Source organism: Phyllostomus hastatus, unplaced genomic scaffold (genome assembly GCF_019186645.2).
Source record: "Phyllostomus hastatus isolate PE091 unplaced genomic scaffold, TTU_PhHast_1.1 phas_contig_40, whole genome shotgun sequence".
NCBI classification, from domain to species: Eukaryota; Metazoa; Chordata; class Mammalia; order Chiroptera; family Phyllostomidae; genus Phyllostomus; species Phyllostomus hastatus.
The window spans coordinates 78,708,741-78,720,831 of record NW_025333872.1 but is presented as its reverse complement, the minus strand read 5'-3'; the positions used below and the strand labels follow the sequence as shown (position 1 = coordinate 78,720,831).

The 12,091-nt window shown below is 37.2% G+C and overlaps 1 protein-coding gene across 1 annotated transcript in view; it reads right to left on the bottom strand.

The window, feature by feature from the left end:
• The window catches only part of PEX7 (peroxisomal biogenesis factor 7), a 66,793-nt gene that overhangs the window by 14,408 nt on the left and 40,294 nt on the right, over positions 1 to 12,091 (bottom strand). The window contains exon 9 of the mRNA XM_045843249.1: positions 7,869 to 7,968. Within this exon, the coding sequence (XP_045699205.1) occupies positions 7,869 to 7,968 (100 nt within the window). The remainder of the gene's footprint in view (positions 1 to 7,868; positions 7,969 to 12,091) is intronic.

Here is a 12,091-nt window from a genome sequence, read left to right as displayed (position 1 = left end):
TCCATTGTCAACTTCTAAACCTGGTATCTAAGATTGTGAGAATAGGGATTTGAATCAAACCAGCTAAATTTTAAGTAACAAGTATTCTTTACTAAAACAGCAACAAAACCAAAGATACTCTTAAACATACATCTAAAGAACTAGTTTAAATCAGAATAGAATCTAAGCATCTTCTACCAAACAGCAGAAAAATATACAAAATCTTTTCTACCCTATTTTAAGGGTACTATAAAGATACCTACATGTTCCTAGCATGGGTAGATTCGATTATTCATTTATTAAAGATTACATTTGCCAAGTATTTTGGGAGTCCCAGAAGAAAAATTCTTATGTGTAGTGTCACTATGCCTATGAAAATATGCAACATACAGGGTAGTTACCTTTGGGGATCACGGAGGGGGTAAGATTTGGGAGGAAGCCTGAGAGGACCCCTGGGATGCTGGTAGTGTTCTATGACTTAATCTGCGTGATGGGCACATGAGCATGGTCACATCTTGATAACTTATTGAGCTGTACACTTAAAATCTGTGCATTTTCCAATATCTGTGCTAAACAATTTTTTAAAGAAGGACTAAAGAACATTTATATGGAATAACAGAGACTCTGTTTGGAATGGTAAGAGTCTTTTTCTTTCTTTTATATGTAATTTCCCAGTTTCATCATGGGAAGAAAAGACAAATTTTATTAAACATAGAGAGGTGATATCTTGGAATTAACTAATAATTTCTACTTTAAAAGAGAAATAACTATCGCCTAAAAGGAATGTGTAACGATATACAAACCTGTACCCAGTGTATAAATACTGGACTGAGTATCAATGAGCATCTGAAAGAGCAGACTTGTTACCGAAGAGCAGGAAGTCAAGAATTCTAAAAATACACGAATACAGGAAATACCAATTACTCAAACGGGTATATTACAGGTCTAGAATCATAACCTAAAAAATAGAAAAAGGGCATCCAATTTAGAAATAATAAGGATAAAAGAGAAAAGGGAAAGTGCCAGGACTGTACAAATCATGATCAGAGGGAAAATAAATCAAAGAAAAAATTTTTGAAGTGAAAGATGACTTCATCCTGGTTAACAAGTGAGGGCAAAGAGAATTTCTCTGCAATTATTCTTAAAGAATGACCCCAGACGCTTATTTGTCAAGTTTTAAACCTTTAAAGACAAGATCTTACATTCTGTCAAGAAGAAAGGAGGTGCAATTTAAGAATGCTTTAGATCTCGTCTTTCAGATCTCTAAGAAGAAGCTAAAAAGAAAAAAAGAATTGCAAATACAAGAACCAGATAAATCTCCCTTAAGACAGACACTACATTAAGACACAGAAGCTCTACAGTAACATCAGCAAAGTCCTACGGCTGCTAAGATCACCACAAGAGACAACACATTTCCGAAAGCAGATTGAAAGGTACTTACTTTCTAAAAGACAAGGCAAAGGTACTTTTTAAGGGAATAAAGTATGAACAAAGGGTGAAAAAAATTAACATGCATTCAGTAAACTTGACCACATACTGTGAGAGTAAAGGATAAATATGTCAAAAGTAAATTAAACTATTAACTATACGAACAAAAAATTAATTTGGTAAAATTTAAATGGCCACATGGAGTCTCCTTCTCACTCTTGGAATTTGACTGGCTTGTGACTTGCTTTGCAACAGAAAGGATGCTGTGTGACTTCCAAGTCCACCCCTGAAAATACCTTGCAGCTATTACTCTTATCCTCTTGGAAATCTACAAGAGCTAAGTGAAGAAGCCTGGGCTCATCTGGGGACACATGGCTCAGAAGACAACTATACCCCAGGACATGTGAGCAAGGCCATCTTAGGCCACCCAGCTCTGGTTAAGCCACCAGATGACAGGTGCCACAGGAGTGACTCCAGGTGAAAACAAGAGAAGAAATGTTCAGCTTAGCCCAGCCCAAATTACTGACTCACAGAATTATGGGTAAAGGAAATTGCTGTTTAAGCCACTCACTTGTACGTGAGTTTATTATATAGCAATAGATAACAAATAAAATAAGTGAAAGAAAAAGAGGGAGGTGCTACAAGCACTTGACTCTTAACCCCCTTGTAAAGAAGTTTAATGTTTCTCAGTAAAAACATAAATTATTACTATAACCAATACAAATGTCTGTGTTAAAATATGTTAATCTTAAGTATGTAAAAAATATTGACTAAAATCACCATCTCAGAAGAAAAAGAAAGTTTAAAGTCCAAAAGAGAATATAAATAAAATGGAGGAAAAAAAACTTTTAAATTTATAGGAGAAGCATAATACAAACTCATCACACAAAGTAACCGAATCCTAGGATTTGGAGTTAGAAAACCTCTTCTTCAAATCCTCCATCCAAGAGGTCACAGAATCTTGACTTAGTGAGTTTCTCAAAGTCTCATATATGTGTCACTTTCAATGTCTTTTAATTTGGATGTTTTAGACCATTTACATTTACTATAATTATTGAAATGGTTGAATTTAAAAGTTTCTACATATAAGATTATACATCTGAGAACAGAGATAATCTTTCTTTCCAAAATATCTTTTATTTCTTTTTCTTGATAAAATGCTCTGGTTAGGCCTTCTAATACTATGTTAAATAGAAGTGGTCAAAGCAAACATCCTTGTCTTATTCCTGATCTTAGAGAAAAAGCTTTCAGTTTTTCACTATTGAGTATAACTCAGTCTTTCACCATGGGGTATTATATGGCCTTTAATATTAGTATGAATTTGAGAAAATATTTGCAAATTATGTATCTGACGAGGGGTTCATATCCAAATGCTGTAGAGAACTTGTACAACTCAATAGCAAAACAAAACGAAAATTCTGCTTAAAAAATGGGCAGAGGTTTAAAGTAACTTTTCCAAAGAATATATACAGATGGCCTTCAGGTACATGAAAAGATGCTCAACATTACTGATCATCAGGGAAACACAAAATCACAGTAAGATATCACCTCACACCTGTCAGAATGGCTACTGTCAAAAAGACAAGAAACAACAAGTGATGGCAAGGATGTGGAGAAAAGTGAACCCTTGCGCACTGTTGGTAAGAATGAAAATTGGTGCAGCCACTGTGGAAAACGATGTGGAGGTGCCTCAAAAAATTAAAAATAGAACTACCATATGATCCAGCGATTCCACTTTTGAGTATTTATGTAAAGAAATCAAAAACACTAATTTGAAAATGTAGATCTACCCGCATGCTGACTCCAGCATTATTTATGATAGCCACAACATGGATCAAACTACAAGGGTGGGGGACCAAAAAACCCACAGAATTTATTTTTTAAAAATCGTGTACTTAGCCCTGGCTGGCATAGCTCAGTGGATTGAGCGCGGGCTGTGAACCAAAGTGTCACAGGTTGGATTCCCAGTCAGGGCACATGCCTGGGTTGCAGGCCATGACCCTCAGCAACCGTACATTGATGTTTCTCTCTCTCTTTCTCCCTCCTTTCCCTCTCCAAAAATAAATAAATAAAATCTTTTAAAAAATCGTGTACTTATTCTTACATGTTTAAACATCTGACACCTTCAAAGCACTCTCCATTTGGTGCAATACACCTATAGAGACTTTTTTTCTCCACTGCTCAAAACAGTTTTTGACCTTGTCAATTTTGATGCCCCTCAGTGCTTCTACAGTTTTTGTTTTACCTCTTCCACGTCAAAAACGTTTCCCTTTGAGGACTTTTTTCATCAAGGAAAACAAAAAAGAAGTTGTTCAGTGTGAGACAGGGTGAATAGGGAGGGTGGGGCACAGGGGTCATGCTGTTTTTGGTCAAAAACTGCTGAACACTCAGTGCAGTGTGGGCAGGTGTGCTTGTAAAATTCCCATCATGAAATGGGCAAATGTGTTGAAAGAATCTTCAAAAAAATTCACTGAAGTTGAACACAGCCTCTCACAACAACACCAGCTGGTACACTGACATAGATGGATTCCTAGAACACTCACTTTGCGGGAGAAGCCTGTATTACAAGGGGTCTGCCACCAACAGATAATTGTGTTTATTTTTGGTCCTCCCTCATAAATATTCATTGATGGATGAATGGATAAAGAAAATAAATACAGCCTTCTGGTCAAGATGGAGGTATAGGTAAACATGCTTTGCCTCCTCACACAACTACAGCAAAAACTGCAACTAGACTACAAAATAAATACCATGCAGATTCATCAGAAAATCAAGCTGTATGGAAATCGAACAACCAAGGATTTAAAGAAGCCACATTCATCCAGATGGTAGGAGGGACAGAGACATGGAGACATGCAGAGAGGCATGGAGAGGTGCAGAGAGGTGGAGAGACATAGAGCAGGCAGTCCCACATTCATGTGTGGTGGATAAAAATCGGGAGGGATACCTTGGAAGCCAGGGATCCAAGCCCCAGACAGACCACACAGACCAGGGATTCAGCACCAGGAAGATAAGTCCCCATAACTTCTGGCTGTAAAAATCAGTGGGCATTGCAGTAGCAGAAGAAACTGCATGATTCTCAGAAGACTCCTCTTAAAGGGCACGCAATGGTATTAGGACTTATGCAGACCCACTCCCTCTGGGATTCAGCACCAGGTCAACAGCTGGAAGCGCACCAGTGACATACAGGGAGAAAGTGAAGTGACTGGCAACAGGCTGAATGCAGGAGAGAGCTTCCTCCCAGGCAAATCTCCAGAGGGCAGGCAGCAGCACTATCCCTTCTCCAAGCTCTCCCCCACACAGAGCCACAGAGTGGTGACATGGGTTGTTCTGCCCTGGTGATTACTTAAGACTCTGCCCACACAACTTACAGGTGAGCTTTTCTATAGTAGGCCATGCTACTAGACAGGGAGTCAAAGTAGTTCTACCTAACACACAGAAACAAACACAGGGAGGCTGCCAAATTGAGAAGACAAAGAAATATGGCCCAAATGAAAGGACAGAACAAAACTCCAGAAAAAGAACTAAACGAAATGAAGATGAGCAACCTGTCAGATGCAGAATTCAAAACACTGGTTATTAGGATGCTCCAATAATTCAGCTCTGGTTACTGCAACAGCATAAAAAAGACAGGCAGAGGTGAAGGTTCATCCCCCAAATCTGGCATTTGTTGTTTCCTCTGCAAAAAAATCTTCTTCCCTTAGATTTTTGGGTGGCTGGTTCCATATCATTATTGTTTTTCAGCTCAAATTTCACTTCCTGACAGAGCTGTTCCCATACCATTCAAGCAAAGGTCCCCCCTCTGCCATCTTCTCTATAAACTTGCTCCAATTCTCAGTAGTATTTACTAGTATATGAAATCACCTTGTTTGCTTACTTATTATCTGATTCCTCCCACAATATGCAGGCTCCATGAGATCAGGAATGCAGTCTGTTTTTGTTGGCTGCTTTTTTCTTAGTACTTAAAACAATACCCAACACTTAGTAGGCATCTGACACATATTTATAATTAATATAATGTATATCACACATGAATCAGTGTATGTATACTTAGCCAAAGCATCATTTGTTTCCCTTTACTTTAACATTTATCACACTACACTGTAATTTCTCTTCCCACACAGCTGAAGTAGATATTTGATAATTATGACAGAATGAAAGAATGAACCAACAAATGTCAAGAATATTAATAGAAATGGTAACTATGTAATGATACTTTGAAAAGATTAAAAGTACACTCATAGTAAAAGATGCATCAAATAATTAAAAAATCTTCAATATTTCATTTGTATGACCTAGAACGCATAGCAAAAAATTATATATAGAAAAATGAACATTGAAACAAACCTAAAACGTAGTCAATAATCTCAACATTCTGTTTCTAAAAAATATGACAAGTCAACAAATATATTTTCTTAAATTCCGATGTTGAATCGTATACCATAAATAAGAAAGAAATAATTTCTTTCATTTTCAAGCACTATCCACGTTCCCAGCCGTCACGGGGTCTGTAACATACTGCTGCTTCTTGCCTGTTTATGATCTGCCTTCCTTCGGTCCCTTCACAGAGTCCACACCCACTCACCAGATCGCAGATGGTCCTCACTTCCTCACAAATCTCTTCAGTAGATCAAATATCTATCCTGACTACGAACTCTTGAGGAACGACATACTTCCCCCTCATAGGCATGTCACCCTGTCCTTTACATTCATTTATGAGATTATTTGATATAGCAGTGGACTGAATGCTTTATGAAGGCAGGGCCCATGTTTATTGTCATTCCCCACGGAATCCCTAGGACCTAGCACAAGGTCTGGCAAATGAAAGCATCTGTGGAAAGCCTGCATGAAAGAGAGGGAGTGGCCTTATTTCTAAAGCCCCTCCTACTCCCAGGATTCTGTCCCACTATGTATTAATTGGTAGAGGCTTCTGGCACAGTTGAACTGTACATTATGCCATTGAACCTGCTGCTTATTAAGAGCTGGAAGACCCCCACTTCTCCACTCCTACTGGCCCTCAATAGCAACTATGTCCTTAATACAAATTGAATTTGCTGAACTGGAAGAGATGCGTGGCAGTCACCAGGATACACACAAAATATATGACCTTGTACTAAATTCTCTCATTATTTAGGAAGCAGAAAATCTAATTAATAAATCCTCTGAAAACAAAATTACTTTTAACAGGTAGTCTAGGCATGGAGGGTTTAGAAAATACCCGGCACTTCCGGACCTGGGTGGGGAACTGCCCGGATGGAGGGAGGGAGCTGAGGAGGCCTCTGGGCTGCCGCGGGCCATAGGCCAGGACTTGGGGAAGACAGGTTGGGGAAATGCAGGAGAGGAAACTACTCATTTAGGGTTCTTTGTTTGGTATTGCTGTGTTTCCATAGGTACAGCTTTTTTCTTTAATAGGAGAGCAAACAGATATGAATATTTTATTAACAATCATCTATAATAGATTTATTTCTCAGAAAAGAAACTAATTCATTTAAAGCTCACTGCATTTACATGAAAGATAATGCCATTTCATCCATCACTCTTTTAGTTTCTCCTCTTCTTAGTTGCCATTGTCATTTTAAAAACATTATTCTAATGTAAATAAGACTATTCTAATGTCTGCTGAGAATATTTCAGACTCAGAATCATGTCTTAAAATTGTAAAATAAAAAAAATGAGTATTCATTTAAATTTAAGAACACAGTAAGAAGAAATGGAATTTGCTTTTTGTCTAAGTTCTAAAATTTGTCACAAAAGTATAATTTCCTAGTCATATTCTAGAATTCCTGTATATGATAATGTTTCATTGATATGTTAGTGTTTTCATATGGTATGTTATCTGACCTGAGTTTCCAAAACTGAAACAGCTTAAGAAAAAACCTAAAAATGCGAACCCTTCAGTCCTCACAAGAACAAAAAGTGGGGAACATAAAGTGTATGAATTAAAGCAGTGGGCACGCTCCCTCCTGTCATCCCCCATCTGAAGCCTCTCCTGCAACATGGGGTGTGGGGACAAGGGTGACCGTCCTGAGAGAGAAGTGACCTGCCCATCATCTCAACTGCCTGTGGGACAGCTGAGTCGAGGACCATACACTCTTGACTCCCACCAGCCTCTGGGGACAATACTTCCCCATTCCATGCTTCTCTCGTCACCCTCTCCATTGGGAGAGGTCCACTCAAAGCCTTTGACATGTGAGGCACCATACTTCTGGGGAAGATTCCTTCTCCTCTCAGAAAAGTCGGTCTTTCAAGAGGGGAGAAGTTATGTAAAGTTTTTGAATAACTCTCCTTCCCTAGTATTTCAAATGCTGAAGCTTCACAGCAAAAGAGATCAGGATGATTAAGTAAATGTACCCTGCCCCTCCCTAAGGCAATAATTTTGTTCATAAAAGCAACACGTGCCACACATAGAGCTTTTGTGACCTGTATGGGAAGAAAAAATATCAGGAAAACACAGCCATTACCTGAGTAGGACAATGAAGACTTAAATCTAAACCACAAGTAAACTCTGTATGATGGTCCACTATTTCAAGAAGAGGGTCAGGTTTTGAGAAGTTCCAGAATCTGTGAATATAAACAAACAAAAAAGTAATTTAAGTGCTAAAACTACCAAAAAATTCACTTGACAAAAAGAGATATTTAACATAGCAAAGATTTTATCAAAATCGGTTCAACCAATTCATAAATGCAAAGTCCCATTACTGATCTACATTGTAACATCTAATAAAGAAAAATATACTACATACTATTATAAAAAATGGAATTAGTAATCAATCTTCCCTTGCAAATAATTATTATATTCCCATTAGTATACCTTCTAAGGTGAAACTTAACTTTCACTTGACTTTTTTTTTAATACGGCACAAGGACATTTTAGATGAGAGACACGAGGCATTTACAGCAGTTTCTAAAAGCATTCATTGCTGTAAAATGAGGATATTGAAATACATGCACTCCAACATTTCCTGATTTTAAATACTACTTCATTTCTCAATAATGGACATGAAAAGATCCTAGGTTTAATTTACATCTCAACAGCAATTCAAATTCTTTAAAAGTATCTGTCCTCTTATGAAAATATCTCTAATTCTGAAACTATCTTTTTCTTTCTTTTTTTTTTTTTTTTGAGGCACAACCTTTCTTATAGATTCTATGTCAGTGTAATTTCTACAGAAGAAAACTGAAATGTGTTTTCCTGGGCTAAAAGTAAGTGTTCTATTTATCCTCTATAGACAAGGAGTGGTAATATTTACCATAATATATCTGATTTGTACTGTTCAGAGAAGAACTTGGCCCTGTTTTCAATACACAACACAGTACTTCATTTGTAAAGCTTTATTCACTCATTATCTTTCTTATTCTAAACACACCATAAAAGTGGCACATTCGGAATCACAGAGTCACACTCCAGTGCAGCCTCCCTAATGATATACGGCATGGAACACACTGAAGGTCTGTCAGGTCTCTTTGGAAGAGAGTAAATACACAAAACCAACAGTCAGCTTGTTTAACCTGGTGGTATTATTTTCCTAATAAACACAGAGCTGGTCTTATTAAGTTTGAAAAGGATTGTTGCTATGGATAATCTATTGTGTGGTGCCAGACAGACAATGAATAAACAGCTCATTTATCAGCTTACTGAAATCCACAAAATATTTAAGGGGAGTGATTTTACTTTTGAAAACCGGCCTGTTCAAACCAGCGAGGGAACATGCTGCGGTCTTCAGGAACCATAATAGTCGTCTCCACTGTCTCTGCATGTCTGTTCCTTTGGGTCTAGAGAGAGTGAATTTCACTGCAATCTAATTTTCTAGATCTTGATAATGTTTATATAAGCAAAAGTAAATATGTAATTGTGTAATTTCATTTCTAAAACATGGTTATACACTGATTTGCAATATCTGAAATAATAATCAAATGATTTTGTATATACCCACCATATTCCAACAATATTCAAAATGGTTTTTAAAATATTTTAACATGGAAAGAATAAGTTAAAGGAAAAGTAAGGATAGGAGGGTAAATTTAAACCTGTAACTTTTATAAACAAAATTATATTCCATAAAGTTGTATACACTTGACAGGGGAGGGCCCCTCAAGGTGCTAAGCTTCCCACTTGCCAAAGGAAAAGGGAGATGCAATCAGGTCCCAAATTCACAGTGTCTATAGCCAAAATCCTCTTGGCAATCTCAGGAGGACATTCACCCTTTGGAATTCACAGAGAAGAAATCCAGTGCTTATGTATGAAGAACACCCTGGACATTTCTTATGGAAACATGAGATGCTGTTCCATGGACGGCTACTCATGAGTCAATGGCATCACCCCAAAGAGCAGTTTGGTAGGGTCATTCTATGGGAAGGCCAATTTAATCCAGGTATTTGACTCTGACTTCATTTGGGATTTAAATTTTATTTCAGTAAAATGGATAGGCTAAATGCTCTTTAGATAAACCACAAAAATTGGTTTCCCTCAGAACAATTTAAGGGTAATAAAAAACAACAAGGATTCATTTATACCTTCCTGACCAGTACCTGGAATGCAGTTTTGTTGTTATTGTCTTATTTGAGCCAATTAAGGATAAGGCTGCCCTGAAGGCAAGACAGGAGAACCTTACGAAGATTAGGATGCCTAACTGTGAATCCATCCAACTTTAGTTTGAAAGTGTGATAAGGGAAGTCACATATGCAGAAGGGCAGAAAGTGTATTCAAAAAGTCCATTTAAATTTGCTATGATACATAGCTTAGTAAGCAGACAAGGCCCCACACAGTTCCACACTATAGTCACACCATCATAACTTTAACAGGAGAAAAGCTATCAACACTTATTTGCAGTTTGCAAAGAATTCATCAAATAAAATACATGCTAAAACTCTAAGGATACTATTTGGTGAAGGGAAGGTTCATCTAGTGAACAGCATACAAGCAACTATTGGGTGTTATACCATTTCACAGCTTTGGCAAATTATGTCATATACAAAGTGTATATTACAAGCAAAAATTATGAGAGATTCATTTCCAGCAGAATGGCTGACTAGGTACCAAGACCACATTCTTCCTGAAAATAACTAAACTTGCTAGATAAACTGTGAAAACAAACAACTACCACAAAACTTCATAAAAGCATCAGGGAGGTACACTCAAGTAAAAATTAAGTGACATCTAAACCCCAAAGCAGTAAACAGAATGATGAAGGCAGCTTTTGCCCCAAGAGGATTCGCTAAATAGGGAGAGTCTAAGCTTCAATTTTCTTAACCTCACAGGGATCAGGAGCCAGTAAAAAAAGAAAAAATTAATATTAACATTTATAATTTTACAATATTTTTCAGTAAACTAAAATATCTTGTCAAAAATATCAAGTCAAGCCCTGGCCAGATGGCTTAGTTGGTTGGAGCATCATCTTGGGCACCAAAGTTTGCGGTTTAAATCTCTAGTCAGGGCACATACCGTATTTTTCAGACCATAAGATGTACCTAGGTTTTAGAGGAGGAAAATAGGAAAAAAATTTGAAGTAAAAAATGTGGTAAAATATTTAATAACATAAATAACATAATATTTCACCAATGTGAGTATAAACAGAACTCAACAGCAGCATTAACAACCATTATTCCTCCCAAATTTGGGGGGGTGCATCTTATACTCCGAAAAATGCGGTACCTAGGTTGTGGGTTCAATCCCTGCCGAGAACACTTACGGGGAGCAACTGATCAATGCTTCTCTCACTTCGATGTTTCTTTTTCTGTCTCCCTTTCTTTCTCTCCACCCCCCTTCTTCCTCTCCCTCTAAAGTCAATACACATATATTTATGTTTATATGTATGTTTATATACATGTTTACATATATATATTTTAATACTCACCCAAGAATTAAAACCACACAGTATGATATACTGTATTTGACTCAAAATACAGTAAGTTGCACAAGCCAAATAGTTGAGAAAATCAAAGTTAATGTGTCTATAAACTGTATATTTAAATTACTAGTGGCTTTTTTTAATAACAAAAGAAATGATTGCATTTCTTTCTTCATGTCTACTTTCAATGGCAACCATCATTCAGAGTCTGGCGTGCATAGTTCCAGATTTTTCTATGTATAACCATTCAAGTTGCATCAGCAAGGGGTGAGTTGTAAGAAGGAAGTGACAAGAGGAACGTGAGCGTTTCACTGGGTTTTCTCACGTTTGCCACTGGGGAACTAGCAAGGCCTCTCTTTGCAATCTTCTTCTGGACGCAAAGCTCCCATAAATTCTATATATCTGAGGGCCTTCATGCACCTGTCACACAAGTAAAATGAACTCTTTTTTATTGGGAGAAGTCAGGCTACATACGTCATTAAGTATTCAAATGAGGCACATTATTTTTAAGGGAAATGGTTTTTTGGTCCAGCACATATACTACTTGGTGCCTTTTTGTCTCCTTGCTGATGAATCACTGACAATTTAACCTCTATCATGGGAAGTAAATATACTGGACAGGCTTCCAATGATTAAAAATATTATAGAATTGTAGGAACATTTTTCATTTTAATGGAGAGGGAGAGAGAGAAAAGTTCATCATAGTACAATGTCTTGATTGAATCCCTTTTTGCCTTCTGACTCACAATTCTTTAGCAATGCAAGCTGCAGCACTGTGTAAAATGAAACTTCAAAACTATTTCAAAAATTAAGCTAAAAATTACTTTTTTTTTACT